Consider the following 20,398-nt stretch of genomic DNA (forward strand, 5'->3'; position numbering starts at 1 on the left):
CTCTGTTTGGGGTCCTACATCATTAGGGAGCCTCAATATGAGGTAGGGTTGTCACCATATCAAGTTCAACAGTACCATAACCACACTCCAAAAATATCCTGGTCCAAGCTAACCAAGATATTTAACTACTTCACCAGCATGCCATTGTTCTTTTGACTGTTACCTGTGGCATTATGCTTTGGCTGACATGAAAATGTTGAATGTTTCTTTTTAAAGATGTGGAATATTGGAACTAGTTTTGTTGATGACCATTGTGTTCTGCATGTCCTTCTATGAAAATGTGTTACAAGTATTTCACTTGAATCAAAGCATGAGCATGGTTAAATAAAAATTTTATACAATGCATGGAAAGTTCTGACCCAAGTGATTATTGGCTGCAGTTACAGACCAGGTTAGTAGGGTATATATGTATGCAGATTCTATAAAATCAATAGTCAGAATATTAACTACAGTGGTATTTATTTAACGTGAATATTGACTTGGAAAACAGCAGAAGAAAATCTGTGGGGAAATAGAGGTGTATGATATTGTTCCTTACTCAGTTTATTGAACAATCGACAGCAGTTTTTCTTGATCTAATCTTTAGCCACATTGCAAGACTTAAGGTACTTATTAGGGCTTGGTAATTGCAACAGTCAACTGGTGGCTTTCAGGTGAATGCTCGACATTACTAGCTACTCTTTGACTTCTGCCTCGATGGTATAAACTATCCATCGCCCCTACGTGTCAGGTCGTCGTGCCTTTACAGACAACACTGCAAAGTCTCTTGTTTGCATCCACAATTAAGAAAATTAGACCCAGTCTTCAGCCGATTAATCGATAATCTTTCCTCCATCATAAGTTCAGAGGTGGATGTTTGCTGATGATTGCACAATGTTTAATTCCACGCACAACTCCTCGGCAAATGTAGCAGCAGGTGTCTGCATGCAGCAAGACCGAGACAACACTCGGGCAGGAAAAGAATCCAGCCCTGAGGGATGGTCTTGACCTGAAACGTAAACGTGCCCCTTTTGCTGCTTGACCCCTTGGTTCTTCTGGCGTTTTGTTCTAGATTCCAGCGTCCTCTGTTTCCTTAGTTGACACTCAGGCAGAGGCTAGTAAATGGCAAATAACGTACATACCACAAAGGTGGCAGGCAATGACCGTCTCCAACAACTATGATGTTACCGTTTCTGACTTCACCACCACCAACCTCCTGGGCTTCAGTATTGACTAGTAGGTTAATTGGACCAACCATATAAATGCAGTGGCTGACCAAAAACTGGGTCCTCTTCGGCGAGTGACCGGCCTCCTCTCAAAGCCTTTCCATCTTTTACAAGGCACATCAGAAGTGTAAGAAACATGCCTGGATAAGTGTAGCTCAAACAGTTCTCTAAAACCACAACATCATCCAAGACGAGGCAGCCCACTATTCAAGACCTTCGCTCTCTCCTCTATTGGCACACAGTGACCGCAGTGTGTGCCTTTTTTAATGGAATGCACTGAGGTTACTCACACAGGCTAATCCGAGAGCACCTCCCAAACCGGTGGCCACTATCGCCACCCAGAGGTACGAGGGCTGCGGGGTCAGGGTAACACCAGCAACCGTGGGCTCCGCTCCCAAATCCCACACCGTCCTGACTTGGAAATGTATTGCCACTCCTTCACCGTCGCAGGGTCTAAATCCTGGACCTTCCTCCCCCAACACCTACAGAAGGGCATCAGCAGCACAATAGGCAACTGGCCACCGCCCTGTCGAGGGCAATTAGAGTTGGGTAATAAACCCCATCCTCCCTAATGTCCACATCATGGAACAGAATTCTTAAAGCTGCTCAATAAGACAGGACTGCTGTTAGTTCCTGCATTAGTAGCGGGGACTTTGCCTCACACTTGTGTGCACTATTGAGCTTGTCCATTCTCTGCCGTCTAAGGTTGAGTGGATTCCTAAGGCTAGGGGCACATCTCGAGACTGAAGACACTTCACAAACTTCTTTAATTCTAACTGGCTAAGGCTGCGGTTGTCAGCTTGGCAGAACTAGGAGGCAATTGGGCATGATGATGCATTGCAAGTGCGTGACCTGCTTTTGCAACGGCGCTTGTACTCAGGAGTTCCGTCCCACGCTCGTCGTCGACAATGCAATAACCGTGACCTCGGCCTCTTTTGTACCAGTGAAATTGTGACGTGTATGAGACGTGACCAATGAGCCAGAGCAGAATATTTAGCACTCAGCCACCTATAGATCATAAAAACATAAGACAGAACCGGGAGGAGGCCATTCCACACTTTGTACCTGCTCCCCCATTCAGTAAGGTCACGGCTAATCCTAAGCACTGCATTCCTACACTAACTCCATGTCTCTTGATTCCTTTAATATCTAAAAATCTACCAATCTCTGTCTTGAATATACTCGTTGAGGATCATTAAACTTCTTGTGTAGAGAATTTCAAAGAGTCGCCACCTTCTGCGTGAGGAAATTTCTTCTCGTCTCTGTCCCGTATGGCTGACCCCTTATTTTGAGATTGTGTCCTCTTGACCCCTAAACCCTCAGCCAGGGGAAATAACCTCCTTGCATCTTGCCTGTCTCAATGAGATCGCCTCTCATTCTTCTACATTTCTGAGCGTATAGGCCCAATCTGCCTAATCTCTCTTGATTGGACAATCACACAGTTGTTTAAATATAGCTTAAGTATGACAGAATGCAGAGATCTAAACATTAAGTTATAACCGTAATGGATTCTTTTGCTCCTGACAACATCCACCATCCCTGGTACCTACATTTAAAATCAGGGTTAAAAAAAATACATTAAATATATATTCCCAGAGATTAGATCATGCTGCGCTGTGTTTATAAATAGTATTTGATTGAATGTTGGTAGATTTTATGAGAAACTCATCAAGAGCGAGAATCAGTGGTTGCAGAACTCATTCCATCACTCCCAGTCATTTTATGTTTAGTGTATGCCAGATATCTTGTGCATAGTTGACACCGTTTGGGTGAAGGAATGACTATTTTCATATCTTGAAGCAGCAGGTTAATTCCAGTGGTTCTGAGTTACGAGAGAAGCGACAAAGATTGCTCCATTGGCAGCAGCTGTACTTACAAGAATGCGTCAGCATTTCCTGAGGAATAATTCTGTCCAGTCAAGTGTCCTCATTGGGAATTCCTACAGATGAGCACTGTGATCAAACTCTACACAACATATATAGGAGCACCATAGGTATTATTACCCACCTTTGCATCGGTGAAGTGTTAAGTTTGTGACCTGCTCAGCTAAAATAATGCAGACAGCAGCTGCATTACCTTGCTATCTGAATGCAGCATTGAGACCAGGGACCTTCCCTAATTTGAGGGAGCACTGAGGTGAGTAACTTTGGGGTGTTCTTTGATCATTGGCAAATCACCACTGCAACACTGGGTATCGTAACGCCAGTCGAACAGACGACCAAAGATTGGCAGTTACTTTACGAAAGATGGTGATAATGAACACGGTGCTTTACAGTATACACTTGGACACCTTTACACTCAACTTCCAGCATCCAAGATGGTGAGTGTAAATTAATGCGTCCTCACATCCTACAACTCTGGAAGTGGAAGCTACATAGAAGGCCTTTCTCTCCACTGAAATGTTTTATCTCCCAAGTTGAGAATTCACCTCTAGCCGTTTAACAGGCTTGTCTGAAGTGAAGCTTGGAGTTAGCAGGCCAGATTGCTTGCTGCTGTCCTTGTAGTGGTTTTGCTCATGACCAGTAAATGACTGAGTTGCTGAAATGTTATATATTCCTTGGGAAGGCTAGTATTTTACCAGATTGACCAGCTCTGTAAATATATCAGGTCCCACAAATGTACAGGCATGATAGTGTAGCGGTTAGCGTCACGCTATTACAGCGCCAGCGACCCGAGTTCAATTCCAGCCATCGTCTGTAAGGAGTTTGTACGTTCTCCCCGTGTCTGCGTGGGTTTCCTCCGGGTGCTCCGGTTTCCTCCCGCATTCCAAAGACGTACGGGTTAGGAAGTTGTGGGCGTGCTATGTTGGCGCCGGAAGTGTGGCGACACCTGCGGGCTGCCCTCAGAACACTACGCAAAAAGATGCATTTCACTGTGTGTTTCGATGTACATGTGACTAATAAAGAAATCTTATCTCACACCCAGCTTTACCTCATCATCCCCCTTTCATAGAATAATAGAATCACACAGCACGGAAACAGGCCCTTCAGCCCACTGAGTCCATGCCGACTATCAATCGCCCATTTAAATTATTCCTACTTCCTCCCCACATTCCCATTAACAGCACCCCCCCCCTCCAGATTCTACCCCTCACCCACACACACTAGGGGCAATTTGCAGCAGCGGGTTAACCTCGCAACCTGCACGTCTTTTGTGTGGTGGGAGGAAACCCGTGCGGTTGTGGAGAACGTGCAAACTCCACACAGACAGCACCCAAGGTCAGGATTGAACCCAGGCCTCCGGAGCTGTGAGGCAGAGGCTCTACCCGCTGTGCTGCCCAGGATTGTTACACCACAGAAGTGGGACATTCATCTACCAGGAGTCTATGCCAACTCCTGATAGAATAATCCTGTGGGTGCCATTCCCCAGCTCCATCCTTAAGAGTCCTGCATTATTTACCGTCAAGTGTGCATCTTTTGAGGGCTCTGATTGATTCTGTTTCCACCACCCCTGCAGCCTGTGATTACCAAAGCATTACTACTCTCCTAGCAATGCGGATTTGCCTCACAGTCCTCTTTGTACCTTTTTCCCCAAATTGTAAAGCCACTCCCCTGGTGATATGACTGCCTGCATCATGGGAGCAGTTTCTCTCTCCTAGGCCACTGAGACAGCAGCATGTGCTAGGAGTCCCAAGCTAACATCAAGCCAAGATGTCACAGGACACTCTGTGAGGCAGTCCCATCATCCTGATCATCGGAAGGACAAGACCCTGCTTCGGATGACTGACAGAGCAGATTGTCGACATCTACAGGCTCTCTGCAAGCTGCCTGTGGTCAGCAGCACTGGCACCTGCCTCACCCCCTCTCTGACTCCCAAGTAATGCATACCACTACCTCTCGTTCTCTATCAGCTGCCCGGTGGACAGTCACCTTCAAACCAGTGCAAGGGGAGCTCCTTTCTCAGCTCAGCTTTAGGTCAACGTCGAATGAGACCTCCCTCCCTGGACAGGTTTCCCTGAAAGAGCCCATCCTAGCACTTCAAACCCACACACCCTAGACCTAGAAAAAAAAACCATCTTTGTACCTTGAGACCCTGCTGGCTTTGAAGGAAGGTGAAAATAGACCACATGCCATCATTCCATGTGAGCATGGCTTCTGATGTCAGTGTGCAGAGCACAGTTGATTATCTCTTTGTTATTGATGATGAGTAGACTGCTCGAGATCTCCACCTGGATCTGCCAATGCAATGTCACCCACTTAAAGATAAAAGTTGGCATAACAGGCACTCTGAGGCCAGCCAATACTACTTCCAAGTTCAAAGGATGTTAGTGGATGTTCTTGGTGCAATCCTTGGGGAGCAGAATCTGTTTTATATTGGATTCTCCTCTATCCTTACCCTGAACATTTCTGCTTCTGAACTTTGCAAGCTTCTCTGAGGTATCCCAATGCATTTGGCCTTTGGTGGTGTTACCTTGAGCCTTAACATTAAGCTAACACGTATATCGGCGCAGGCTGAAAAACAGAACGATATTCCTGTTAATTGAACTGCTAATATTATTCTGTTCCTCCATCTTTGACAGGCAGTACAACATCCCTGACTCTGAACTTGAATGTCCCTATTTCTCAAACAAATGAACTTCACGGTTAAACAAACTCGCACCTAACGGTGATGTGATAAACATATTTGCTGTAGAAATTCACAGGAGAAACAAATGAAAGGAAACCAGGGCACCCGGAGGAAATGCAGATAGTCACAGGGAGAACGTGCAAACTCCACACAGACAGCACCCAAGGTCAGGATTGAACCCAGGTCACTGGAACTGTGAGGTGGTGGCTCTACTAGCTGCATCATGTGCTACCCTTTGGTGGGCACAAATGAGATATCACAGAATAAACCTTCCCTCCACAAAGAGGATCTTTTCTTAGTGGTCACCCAGTGTTTGAAGCGTCAGGGAGTGATAACCTTGCAGGTGGAGCCTTCACAGCAACATGGGTCAGTCTGTCCCCTGCATCATTCCCAATTGCCTGCTACTTGAATAAGTCCATGGGATCTCACTGCCTGTTGCTCTGTGTTCAAGGAGGAGGAGGTGAACTTCTCTCTTCTCGAGTAGAGATTGTCCACCATGTTGTGAATGCGACGGTGGTCTGATCCAGAGACTGGGAACATCAGGGTCACTTCATCCCTACAGGTGGAGCATGCCGAGACTGGACATATGCTCACAGCTCTGTCTGAAGCAGGCAGCAGATCTTTGGTGACCACTTGTCTTGAAAACCTTAACTTCCAGATATATTGCTCTGTGGGTGTGGAGACTGGCACACTGCTCCCGCAAACTGCTTGTGGGGTGGGCCCTGTTGTCAGCCCTTCTCCCCATCTCCTTCAGCCTCTGCTGGGAAGGAGGCCTGAACTCCAGCCCCCTCCTGTTCCTGGCCATGCTGGAGGCCCAGAGGGACAACCGTAGCAGAACGTTTTACCTCAATGATGGCAGTATAACTGCGATCCCGGCAGCACAAAGGTCAGAGTCCTCACAGTGCAAAAGCTTTAGCCCAGTTGGCCGAAGTAAGCTCTCGTCCAAATCAATCCTCAGGGAAACTGGAGGATCCTTTCCAGTGACACAGGTACAGGGTTCCTTCCTTCTGCCCAAACGTTATTGCGTGCTCAGTTCCAGGTCATGTGTTGGCTATACAAATGCAATACCATATGCCTGGACTGGCGTCAGGTGAGGGCTGTGTCACCGCCGCGTACTTTAAGTGTACTTCACCTCCTGTCCTTTCCCTTGGCTCCCACAGGATTTTAGATTTCTGAACAGCCTGCTGTGCGGGACTGAGTCAAAAGCCACATTAAACTCCACGCAGACTATATCAAACACATCGCCCTCATTGTTCTTGCCTTATTTGCTCAAAAAGAAATGGGGTAGATTTGACCTTCACTTCAAAAATCCATGCTGACTATCCGCGATTAATCTGTACCAATCTAAGCAATGATTACTGTTATCCCTCAAAATGGTTTCCAATAACTTGCCCGGCTCTGCTGTTAGCTCTCTTGCCAGTGGTTACCTGGCCTATCCCTTTCTGCCTTTTAAACCAATAGAACATAGAGCACTACAGCACGGTACAGGCCCTTTGGCCCACAATGTTGTGCTGACGTTTTATCCTGCTCTAAGATCTATCTAACCCTTCCCTGCCACATAGCCCCCTATTTTTCTATCATTCATGTGTCTATCTAAGAGTCTCTTAAATGTCCCCAATGTATCTGCCCCCACAACCTCTGCCGGCAGTGCGTTCCATGCACCCACCACTCTCTGTGTGGGGGGAAAGAAAACTTACCCCTGACATCCCCCTTATACCTTCCTCCAATCACCTTAAAATTATGTGCCCTTGTGTTAGCCATTGTCGCCCTGGGAAAAAGTCCACTCCATTCCTCCAGGACAATACCTGCAACAAATCAATGGCCAGTGCCACTCTTTCCTCCTTTGCTTTTCTTAGCATCCGGAGCTGCATTTACAAACATTCCTGGCAGATTTATCTATTTTTAAAGATGTTAAGTCCCTCAAGATTCCCTCACTTGTTTATCACGTTCACTATTTTACAATCCCCCTCCTTTCTACAAGGCACAAGTCAGGAGTTTGATGGAATGCTTGCCCGGATGCGGCAGTTCCAGCAATTCTCCAGAAGCTTGACACCAGCCAGAATGAAGCGGTCCCCTTGACTTGCATCTCGCCCACTTCCCTGAGCATTCACTCCCTCCCACAGGCACGCAGTGACTGCAGTGTGAGCCACCTACAAAATGCACTGCACTTAATCACCCAGCTTCCTCCCAAACCATCGCCAAGACTGACTAGGACAAGAAGGTACGAGGGAACACCACCACCAGCAGGTTCTCCTCCGAGTCAGACATCATCCTGACTTGGAAAATGTATCACCGATCCTTCATCGTCATTGGGTCTAAATCCAGGACCTCTCTTCTCAACAGCACGTAGGGCTGCTTTCATCAGAAGGACCACAGCGGTTAGAGGAGATGGTTCACCTCCACCTTGTCAAGGGCAGTTTGTGGCAGACAATAAATGCTGTCCTCGTCAGTGAAACCCGCTTTCCGTAATGCAGTAAACAAAAATAGGTTAGACGGGCTGCTGAATCTCACACAATATTTGGTGGCAGCTGATGATGAAAAGCACCAAGGGCCATGAAGAGCCCTGTACCAAGTACAGAAGAATGTAAATGTAGAATGATTGTTTGCAGAAACCTTGCTGATCCAAGTGGAAATCTGTGGCATTAAACTGAAGAAGGTTGGTTGTTCTTTTCAACAGAATCTAACGGTGTTAGGATAATCTGAAGGGATGTGGTTTATCATTACCACTACAATGCTGACAAGAGGAATAAAGTACTTGGGAGATACGGGGACGTGTAAAGTGCTGGGACAATGCCAGGAAATCAGCTTTCACACCACGCTTTGTTCGGAGGGTAGTGAGAGCACTGTCAGAGGCAGCAATAAGCATTGGTGGTGACATCCTGTTTCTGACTTTCTCATCGTTGCCTCTGCACAGAACTCCTTCAAGTCTTCAAGTAGAAGGAAAAAGAGGACATCATTGAAGAGAAAAACCAGCAGGAAAGGAGCAGACGTGAGTCAGGCAAAAGAAATGGTTTATGTCTAATTGTAGAGTCAGACGCCTTGAGGGAACAATCAGTGTTACGATAATTTTAATTTCGGTTTAGTTGTGTCGTGTGGTTGCTATGGCTGCAGCTGTGTATGTGAGGCCATTGGTTTATCACCAGAAACAGATACAGTCACTAGTCCATGAAGCACAGAGCCCAGAACAGTTGGCAAGCGTTAATCCAAGGGTTACTGATTCTAGTAAGATAACCATTCTGGTTAGATACTAGTAAGATACTAGATACTAGTAAGATAACCATTAAACTGTTGGTCACCAATCCCAACCATACCGGAGAGCTTAATCGACCTTGTTAGAGGATAGCAATCATTCACCCTGGAATACCTGTGGCTCCCAGGAAGTGGTATGCTTGGTCCAATTAAACGCAGGGATTTAAGGTGACATTCCAACTGCTAGACCTTTAGATGGTTTCATAGCTTTAAATTCGTTCAATTTCAGGTATTAAACTTCTTGTTGCAACCGTCAGTTCACATACAAATCACCAACAAAAAAAAACTCAAAAACTGTAGAATGACCCCGTTCGAACTGCTGTAACCTCAGCAGGTGCCTGGCATAAATCCTATTTGAGCTGTAAAAAGAGGTTTCAGCCAAAGTTATAGGAATAAAAGTGGAGACGCAGAGAGCACTTTCACTCCCCAAGTAACTTACAATAACCTTGTTTGTAGGATTGAACACTTCATAATCTGGAAAGCAGTAAACATTAGATCAATCTCCCTTTATCTATTCCATATGTGACACATTGATAGGTAGCTGCCTCCACACAAAGCCAGACCCTACTCCTAATGGAGAGCTGCCATTGTAGGTCTCCTTGTCTGCACGTTGAACACCCAGCAGGCGCAGGGTTTCACTTGGATTGGGCGTGTCTGGACCCCTCCACAGGTTGCATCAATGCCTCAGCTCCTGTCGCATTGGGTGGGATCTGCTCCAGATCCCAGTGCTACTTAGCACCAGTGTCACCTGAAGGTAAGACATTTAAAGCCCACCTGACTAATGTATGGCACTTTAGGGTCAGTCAGTTCGATCCCAACTCCACCTACCCCCCCCCCCCCCCCCATCTGCTCTCTGACCCCAGTTGACTCAGTTGATATTTTTAGATAAAGGAACTACTACCGTCTAACAATAAAATTTGCAAACCAAGCTTTTGAAGACCCAAATAGCCATGGAGTGCATGTTGGATAAGAACGGAATTGGGCTTGGCTGTGATAACTGCCTCCCTTTGGCGAAGTAATGTGCCGACACACTGTCAAGGCTCTGAGTTGAGTTATTAGGTTACATGGTACCAGACCAGTGCAACCTGTACACTGTAAAATGACAAGAAACCTTTTTGAGTCAGGGTAATAGTGAGAGTTGGCGGCGGGGGGGGGGGGGGGGGGGGGGGGGCGCGAGGAAGTGATTTGGTGGTCTGGGTCTGTCCATTTATTGACACAGAAAGACTTTGAAATCTATTGAGGTTTCACTTTAACTGTTGACAGTGTGCACAGCATGTTTGCCTCCTGGCGCACGTAGCAGCTCGATGATGCGTTTTGTGACTTGGGTGAGGACGAAAGGGAACCGCAAGCATGCTAGCTCGTCCGCACCCCCCTCATTAATGCCCTGACCTTTGCTTTTACAGGAGAACAAGTGGAAGCCATTTATTATCAAGCCCGTTCCTTCACCCTTGATGAAGCCGCTTCTGGTGTTTGTCAATCCAAAGAGCGGTGGAAACCAGGTCAGTGGAGAAGGAAAGGAGAAGCCAGGGCTGAGGGAGATGTCCCTGCACCAGCTCAGTACCCAAACCTCGGACTGCCTTTTGAATATGCATCATGGGGTCTATTTATGGGCTTTGCTCCATCCGCTGTGGCCGTCTGGATCTCCCGGTGGCCAGCCACTTGAATTCTCCTTCCCAGTCCCGCACCAACATGTCTGTCCTCAGCCTCCTCTACTGTTAAACACAAGTTAGAAGCACTGCACCTCCTATTCCGCCTTGGGTAGTCTAGAAACTGGTGACGTGAACATTGAATTCTCCAATTTCTGATAACTGCTCCCCTCCTATCCCTTTCCACTTTTCTCTCTCCTCCTGCTACACCTGGCCCCCTTCGCCATGTCTCTTTCCTGTCCCCTCCCTCTGCCCATCACCCAAACACTCCTCCCACTGGTTTCCCCTCTATTCCATGCTGCACCATCCTCTCCGATCAGATTCCATCATCTTCATCTCTTTTTGTCTTCCACCAATCACCTCCCAGCTTCTGGCGCCATTCCCACCCTTCCCCCCTCCACCTGCCTATCGCTCCTCCTCACCTGGATCCACCTATCACCTGCCAGCTCACGGTCCACCCCTCCCCCCCCCCCCCCCCCACCTTTTTATACCGGCCACCTCCCCTCCATCTTTCGGTCCAGATGAAGAGTCTCGACCTGAAACGTCGACTGTCCATTTCCCTCCGACCCGCTGAGTTCCTCCAGCATTTTGTGTGTTGCTCCAGATACCGGTATCTGCAGAATCTCTCGTGTCTCCTCCTTGTAGGCTGGTGTGTGCTTACTGCTTGCTGCACAAGAGCCCAATTTTTCCACACATTCAATCTCTCTTGGATCATTTGAACATGAGTGTGTGGTGCTTACATTTGGTCCTGTGCATAGACTAACTGCAAACCAGCCGACCACTTTGCCGAGCATTTTCGCTCTGTCCACCATGACCACCTGGAGCCCCCGGTTGGCAGCCATTTTAATTCCCCTCCCCATTCCCACACCGCCATGTCTGTCCTCTGCCTCCTCCACTGCCAAGGTTGAGGCTAAATGCAAACTAGAGGAACAGCACCTCATATTCCACCTGTAGTAAACTGCTCCCCCTCTGTCCCTTTTCTCTCTCCTCCTGATCTACCCATTACTCCCTACTCTCACCCCATTACCCTAATCTTACCCCTCCTCTACCCACTTCATCTGCCCCATCACCCACACCTCCCACTGGGTCCCCTCCCCCCCCCCCCACTGCTCCCATCAGCCCTCCCCACCCCCTCACTTGGTTCCAGGCTCCACCCTCTCCTATCAGATTCCATCGTCTGCAGCCCTCTTGTTGTCTCCACCCATCGCCTCCCAGCCTCTGCCGCTATCTCCACTCTCCCCTCCTCCGTCTGTCTATCACCCCTCCTCACCTGGATCCACCTATCGCTTGCTAGGTCTTGCTTCCCCCCCGCCCCCCCCCCCCCCCCCCCCCCCCCCCCCCCCCCCCCCCCCCTTCACCTTTTTATACTGCTATCTCCCTTCTATCCTTCAGTCTAGATGAAGGTCTGGACCTGAAACATCGACTGTCCATTTCCCTCCACAGATGCTGCCTGACCCGCTGAGTTCCTCCAGCACCTTGTGTGTTGCTCCAGATTCCAGCATCTGCAGTCTCCTGTGTCTCCATAGACTATCACTGACCTACAGATCTCAGCTAATGGGGTCGAGGGATGGGGTAGCTGTGGAAATAGTGGGTAAAGGAGCTTCCCCCACCTCTCTTTCAAACCCTGAAGGGACAGAGACCCCCAAATTAAGATTCCACCTCTGTTTGCTTCCCCCCTCCATGCCTACCGTACCAAACTCATGAACCTGAAACGATGCAGCTTCTGGTCATGTTTTTCCTTGACAAATATTCAGGACCTTTAACTCGGCTCTTGTAGATTGGCAGCACCTGAAACGGTCAGCTCCCTTTTTCAGAAATGATGGTTCACTGTCTGTAACAGATGGATAAAAGCGTAGAGGGTGTAATGATGATGCTGTCTCCTCATCCCTCTTAGTCCCTGCCCTCTACCAGTGACACACACCACAGGGTTTTTTTTTTTTGCACCCCCCCCCCCCCAAATTTCTCATTTCTTTTTCTTTTTTCCTTTTCTTTGGAGCAGACTCGATGGGCTGAATGGCCTACTTCTGCTCCCTTGTCTTGTGATCTCTACCTTTCCCTGATCCTACTCGCTGACATTACACCCTTGGATTGAAGCACAGTTATGTGCAACCAGTGGGTTCTACAGGACGGGGTGCTCAGCGTACCTTCCCCCATCTGCCAGCCCTCCTGAGTCAGATCGAGCCAGTGAGTGCTCACCGTGGCCCTGACCCAGGCCTGATCATTGCTCTCTGTCGCTTCGCCTTCCCTCTGCATGTGTATTTACTTTGTATGTTTCTGTGACAGGGAAACAAGGTCCTCCAGATGTTCATGTGGTGTCTAAATCCACGGCAAGTCTTTGACCTCTCACGGGGAGGACCGAAAGAAGCGTAAGTCTTTCACCAGTGTGACAGGAGACCTGCTTGCCTTCTATGTGGTTGTATGTACCGTAACCTCACCTGATTATACCACTTATCCACACGTACCACTGTCACAACCATTGGGTTTATTCTAGATATTCACTGAAGTTCCACTTTTCTGATAAGTCCCATGAATGTCTTGCATCCCCAATGGACTTGAAGGCATTTTTAGTAAAAGTCCGATAATCCAGCATACTAGGGAATTATGTGCTACCTGTCGAACAGATTCTCTGGACAATTGGATGTTCTTCAACCCCAGCACACCCTAAAATTCACTTTTTTTTTGAGAAGTTACATTGCATTATAATAAATTTTCCAGTAAACTCGGTAAGTTTAAAGGGATTCAGGAAACAGGAGCCTGGTGAGTTTAAAGGGAGCACAGGAACTGGATCCCGGTTGAGTTTACTGGGAGTTCAGGAACAGGGGGCCCAGTGAGCTGAAAGGATGGCAAACGCCACTTGAAGAGCTCTATCCTGAATCATCAGCACTTCTGAACAGTTGGACAGTGGATTACTGGAGTTTAACTTCATTAGTACGGGTCCTCCCCAAGTTACAAACGCCCGACTTATGTACAGCCCGTACATACGAACGAGCATTTGGGAGACTGGCGGTGGTGGGGGGGGGGGGGGTTTGCCAGCTGTTGTGGGGCTGCAGGGATGTTCTGTTGTCTGAGAACTTGGCTTACAGCAGTATCTGAGTGGTTGAGTGAAATGCCCTGGTTGAACTACACGTTGGCCTTGGTTGGCCTATGTTTTTATTTAAATACATTGCTGAGAGGCTGCATTTCCGAATTTCAAGTTGCATCTTTATTACTTTTATCATAATTTGAGGGGTGCAAGGAGCTTTTCTATATTCGTATTGATTATCGTCCACCTCTGGTTACCCTGAAGAGTTAAGTTTCCCAATTTGTCACAGCAGTGTTTGAACTCTCAACCTCTGGATTGTAAATTGGCTTATCGTTGTCACAGGTATAAAATGTTACAGGTATAGTGAAAAACTTTGTTTTGCATGCCATCTATACAGATCATTTCATCACATCAAGGCACTGAGCTAGTACAAGGGAAAACAATAACAGAATGCAGAATAAAGTGTTACAGTTACAGAGAAAGTGCAGTGCAGGCAGACAATAAGGTGCAAGGTCATAACAAGGTAGATTGTGAGGTCAAGAGTCTATCTTTTTGTACAAGGGAACCGTTCAATAGTCTTATAACAACAGGATAGAATCTGTCCTTGAGCCTGGTGGTACGTGCTTTCAGGCTTTTGTATCTTCTGCCCAATGGGAGAGGGGAAAAGAGAGAATGTCTGGGGTGGGTGGGGTCTTTGATTATGCTGGCTGCTTCACCAAGGCAGTGAGGTGTAGATAAGAGTCCATGGAGGGGAGGCTGGTTTCTGTGATGTGCTGGGCTGCGTCTACAACTCTCTGCAGTTTCTTGCAGTCTCAGGCAGAGCAGTTGCCATACCAAGCCATGATGCATCCGGTTAGGATGATTTCTGTGGTGCATCGATAAAAATTAGTGTCAAAGGGGACATGCCAAATCTCTTTAGCCTCCTGAGGAAGTAGACTGTTTGGGTTATGAACAGTTCTCAGGCATGGAACCCTGTCGCAACCTGAGGGGAGGACCTGTAAAACAACGGAGAAGCCCCCAGAGATCACATGTACAGTGCTAATTAGTGCAATTGAACAATTGCAAAGTTTACTGTAATTAAGTAATTAACTATATTCAGAGGTGATATGCCATTGTGCTTTCTGACAACACACCTCATGGAGATCGCCCGCACAGAAGTTCCAAACTAATAAAGAGTTGACTTTGCATTAAGTTTGAGTGTGTGCACTTTTCACAGTGAGATCAGACTTCCCCCACACAATGTGTATAGTAGCCTACTGAATAGATTACAGGATTGGAAATCCAGAGGTTGGGAGTTCAAACACTGCAGTGACAAATTGGGAAACTTAATCCTTAAAGGTAACCAGAGGTGGACAATAACCAACTATATATACTGTATGAATATAGAAAAGCTCCCTACACCCCTCAAATTATGATAAAAGTAATAAAAATGTAATCCTATTCATTTCATGAGGGTAAGCACAGTAGTCACAATGGTATGTATGTGTGGGAGAGTCTTTTCTCCTCCTTGTCTATTTGACTGAGAGATTAAAAAAAACTGCAGATGCTGGAAATCTGAAATAAAAAACAGCAAATGCTGGAAACGCCCAGTAGGTCAGGCAGCACCTGTGGAGAGAGTTAATGTTTCAGGTTGGCACTCTTGCATCAGAACTGATGAAGGGTCATCCACATTAACTCTGTTATTCTTCCCCACAGGTGCTGCCTAAGTGTTTCCAGCATTTGCTGTTTTCATTTAAATATGACTGGAGGGTTCAGCTATTTGATCTGACGGTCTCTGAGCATTCAAATTAAAATATGCATGATATCAGTTTCATGTACCAGCAACAAAAGAAACACACCAAGTCATGTATAAGTGTTAAAACTATTTTATTAATAACTACTTATGATAAGAAAAATAAAAGTAAAAATGTTAGAATGTTAAAAGTAAAAATGTTAGAATGTTAGAAGTAAAAATGTTAGATCTTAAACATTGACCCCAAAAACTAAACTCGAAGTGTGTGTGTGGCAAATTCCCAAACCCCAAGTCCAGGAATAGTTCTCAAAGTTCAGTTCAGCAAGGCATAAGGTGAAACGTGGGCAAAGGCTTCTGCAAAACCACCGTTGACTGAAGAGGAAATGTAGAGAGAGAAAATAGAGAATAATTACGAAATCCAAATGTTCCACGATGGAACCCATATGACACCTCAGTCACTGATGATCTCCACTGCTTTGTTCCAAAGTATCTGCCACCCCTGAAAGGCACTTGAGATGTGGCCGTCCACACAAATACCTGTTTCCCACTACAGGTTAACGATGAAGTGGACTCCACTGGATTATTCCAAAAATCCATACATGGATTGTAGTGACAGACATAGTTATTGTTCTTCATCCATCGATAGAGAGACCAGCAGGCAGGTGTCTCTCTCCCTCTCTCGCTCTTCTCTGACTGACTGCTCCAAAAAACGTCATCACGTCATTATCCCCTGTTGTTGTCGTAATCATGCCACGCGCATACACACACACACACACACACACACACACACACACACACACACACACACACACACACACACAACTGTACTATATCTTAAAGGGACATTCACCAATAGTAACTTAATCCATAACACAGTCATTATTTTAGTTAATCCTGTTGACTTGCAAAATGGAAGCAGCTGATTGACTTTCTGGGCTCCTTCAATTTGACGGGTGTACGCATGTTACAAATGGTGTAGCTGTAAGAATACCTCAGATTACGTGGGTACGTCCAAAGATGTTAATTTAGGAATGTAGACATCTCTCTGCCGCCCTCTCTGGGAAGCAAGTTAATGCTTCAAATCTGGTGACTCAATATCGAAGCAACCAGATGATTTTCCTTGCACAATACAGGCAATGTAGGAAGAAGCAGATCAATAGATTCACATGGCTGAACACACCCTCGCTCAGATATTAGTGTGGAGAAGGATGGAAAGAGTTCCTGATGGAGTTGGATCTTACCCTGTACATGCGCCCTGAGGTAAATACATGTTCCCACAGAGTGGGTCTAGTTGAGGTGGATCGGCCTACGAGTGCTGACCAGGCCTCGGGCATCAGGACTTGAGGCCTCACCCTGACAGCAGTCACCCTTAATGATCCAGGAGGAGGCCATTCAGCCTTCAGGGGCAGTCATTTAAAACTGAGGTGCACAGGAACTTCCTGCAGAATCTCTGGAATTCTCTAATGCCAGAGCAAGTGGTTGAGGCGGGTACAATGACAACACTTAAAAGACTCTTGGACGGGTAGATGGAAAGGAAAGGGTCAAATGTGGAAAACAGGACTAGCTCAGATGGGCACCTTGGTCGGTATGGACGAGCGGGCCTGTTTCCGTGCTGTATGACCACCCCAGAGGGTTGTGGAGGCTATATCAGCGGAGACACTTTAAGTAGGAAGTGGATACATTTTTTGAAATATCAGGGCATTGAGGGCTGTGGGGAACTGGCGCAGAAGAGGAGATGAGGTCTCGGGCAGGTCAGCTGTGATCATATTGAACCCTATCACAGCAGGGCAGGCTCGAGGGGCTGAGTGGCCTACTCCTCCTATTTTCTTATGTTCTTAGGTGCAGGTTCTTGCCGGCTCTGAACAGGACAATCACATCGGTCCCATTCTTATTTCTGTGTGGTGTGCAACCTATTCTCTCTCTCAAGCCCATCAACTCCCCTTTGGTTGCTCTGCGGCCGATCAACCACCGTCCAATAATTCTTTGAACCACTTTTTATAGACTGTCTACACCTACCTGTACCTCCATCAGGTCCCCTCACGTCCTCTTCTAATACTTCCAACTTCTCCAGTTTATCCACAGTGAAGATTAGTGCCTGGACTGCACGGCAGGTCAGGCAGCGTCTGTGGAGAGAGTAACAACATTAATGTTTCAGGTCAGTTACCTTGTATCAGACCTGGAAAAGTGAGAGGAGGGGTGGGGAGAGCAGAGGAATGTTTGTGACGGGGTTCGCAAAAGAGAAGTTGGAAAAGTGCTGGCGGGGGGTGGGGTGGTGTGCGGTCTCAGGTGCAGATGCGTGACACCCCACAGACCCACCATCGATTCCAGCAACTGCAGTATTTTGCTTCTCGAGTTCTGGAGCTCTTTGTGCCGCTGCCTCGCAGCTCCTGAGACCCAGGTTCGATCCTGACCTCCGGCGCCGTCTGTGTGGAGTTTGCGCGTTCTCCCTGTGACCGTGTGGGTTCCCTGTCTCCCACAGCCGCCCCCCCCACCCCCGTACTCCAGTTTTCTCCCACGTCCCAAAGATGTGTGGGTTGGTGAGCTAATTGGCTGCTGTAAATTGTCCTAAATGTGTAGGTGAGTGGCAGAATCTGGGGGGTGTTGAATGTGGGGACTGCTGTAAATGAGTGAATGATGTTTGGTGAGCAAAGGCCTGTTTCCATGCTGTACCTTCCTATATGACTCTAGGATGTTAACACACTTAATATTACATCATTGTCCTAGGCTGAATCTGGTACTCTATATCAACAGTGAGTATTAACACTCCTTGAGTAAGAATAGTGTGAGTATTCTGTAAACACAGTTGTATCGATTTTACTTCCAATGAAATGGAGAAAGGGTTTGAGTTGAAGGGCACTTATCTTAAACTTGGAAGCATAGAACCCTGGAGTAGTGCAGTGAATTCTACCTGCTGGCTTCACTGTTTACCTGTGTGATTCTTTGGTAAATGTTTCCTGTTTCCTAAACAGTTTGGAGCTCTACAGAAAGGTGGCAAACCTGCGGATTCTGGCCTGTGGCGGCGATGGAACGGTATGTGTGACTGGCAAGTGAAGCCTTCGCTCAAATGACCAAAGCAACGTACGAGTATTTTGTCTCTGTGTTGTGTGTGCTTTTGATCAGTGGGAGCTGTAGTGTTAAGGTAGGGGTGGGTGGTGGAGGAAGTTGAATGTTTATTCTTGATTTCTTGTCCACAAAATGCAGATTGAAGTTAAAACAGATGATGAGTCAGTTACATAGATCAGAGATTCACTGCCCGCCTTCTAGGGAATAAATCCAAGTGCTTCAAATTATCCTCCGCACCTTAATATTTCCAGAGCTGAGGAAATGAGCCAGTCATTTAAAATTTTATTGCAATATTCATATAGTTCCTCTTGAAAACAGTTTAGGTGATGCCAATCCTATTAGCAACATCCAATGCATTGTAGTCTGGGGCCAGGTACAGTTATTCTTCCACCATCAGACATGATGTAAGTGTTGCTACGTCAAAGACATCAAGCTTCTTGATGGCCTGTTTGGTTTGCTGCTGTTTTGTTCTTCCATCAACAAGGTCTTGCTGCCCTTAACTTTCTTCAATGGAGGGCTCGCGCCCCTGATTATTGTTAAATGACATCCGCTGGGTCCATATGAAGAGAGGGATTGGGCCTTTGGTGCAATAGATGGGAGGTTGGGGGTGGTGGGGGTGGCTTAACTTGGGCAATTCATTAACTCAAACAAAGAATAGGGTAACGCACTGAGCTTAGCTCGCTGACCAAGGATTCATGAACGGTCAGCAAGCAGTCAACTGGGGGCTAAATTAGACAACCCCCCCAATGACATGGGGGAACAACAACCCTGATTATCCCTTCTCACTTACGTAAGATCCAGCCCAGCCCAGCACTAACCGTGGTTCATTGATGGTACCGGAAGTGTCCAGCACTGGTTGTATCCAACCTACAATGCCTAAGCCTGGCCCGCCCCTTTCAAGGGGGAGCAAGTGTTGGTGGGCATCCTACAACAGAATTTAGCCTAGGAATCTATAAAGAGTGCACCGTTGAGGGAGAGCGCGGTGCACTTGAAGCCTTGATGGAGATGGAATGGAGGAGCGAGGTCCTGTGTTTACAGGCAGCAAGAGGGCCTTTGAAACACACCCTCAAGGGGCAGTGGTCAAAGGTGGCCCTGGAGGTCACTTGTCGGAGTCAACCCCCGGGGATTGGCTGCAGCCCTACAGAATGTTCACTGGCCAAGGTCAATGAGTGCACCTTCAGTTGCCTGATTCTAAGCGTGGCCTTGGACATTGCTCAGTTTGCCACACTTCCAACACTGACCCAGCAACAGCCTCCTTTAATCAAGATCTTGGGCTTCAGGTCCACCCGGTCTACCTCACCCTCACACACCAAACACTGCTGTAAGACTTAGCCCCGTATCTCTCACGCAACCATGACGGCCACCTGGAACAGCATTCACTGGCATACATCCCTCTCCACTGCAAGACAAGGTGGCAGCTGGGGTCGTCCACCCTACAGCTATGAAGTTGACCATACTGGGCATCATTGGGAAGATCGTTCCCGATGACCTGGCTGGTGGTGAGGCTGAAACAGTTGAAGATGGTGTTGATTTGCCTTCTCCCCCCTCGTTCCCGACCAACACTCTAACCTGATTTATAAGCTGCAGGTTGCGTGAGCACCACAGCCTTTCCCGTTGCCCTTTTTTTGACTCCAGCTGCCTTTGGCGTGGAGGAACAGTCCGAGGAAAGTGATGGCGAAGACACGAGGTCACTCATTCCACGTCGGCAGCTGCGGCAGGATCTGCCTGGCATGAGTAACCCGGAACTAGAGTGAGAGGATAGTGCAGGCACCAGCTCGCCGGAAGATGTCACGCACATGCCCTGATGCAGATGAGGACATTGATGGGCCAGGTCATAGATGAAGGCAATGGATCTAGGGGTGGCACAACTAGCAGAGCAGCTGCCTCCCAGCTCCAGCAATCCAGGTTCAATCCT

At 47.3% G+C, this 20,398-nt stretch overlaps 1 protein-coding gene across 9 annotated transcripts in view; it reads left to right on the plus strand.

Moving 5' to 3' along the window:
• Nucleotides 1-20,398, plus strand: part of dgki (diacylglycerol kinase, iota) — a 167,391-nt gene that overhangs the window by 71,134 nt on the left and 75,859 nt on the right. For all 9 annotated transcript variants that reach the window (XM_052030154.1, XM_052030146.1, XM_052030149.1 and 6 more), the window contains 4 exons: nucleotides 8,686-8,760; nucleotides 10,424-10,519; nucleotides 12,950-13,032; nucleotides 18,390-18,450. In XM_052030154.1, coding sequence (XP_051886114.1) covers nucleotides 8,686-8,760; nucleotides 10,424-10,519; nucleotides 12,950-13,032; nucleotides 18,390-18,450 — 315 coding nt within the window. The remainder of the gene's footprint in view (nucleotides 1-8,685; nucleotides 8,761-10,423; nucleotides 10,520-12,949; nucleotides 13,033-18,389; nucleotides 18,451-20,398) is intronic.

The sequence above is a fragment of the Pristis pectinata genome, chromosome 15 (genome assembly GCF_009764475.1).
Source record: "Pristis pectinata isolate sPriPec2 chromosome 15, sPriPec2.1.pri, whole genome shotgun sequence".
NCBI lineage: Eukaryota > Metazoa > Chordata > Chondrichthyes > Rhinopristiformes > Pristidae > Pristis > Pristis pectinata.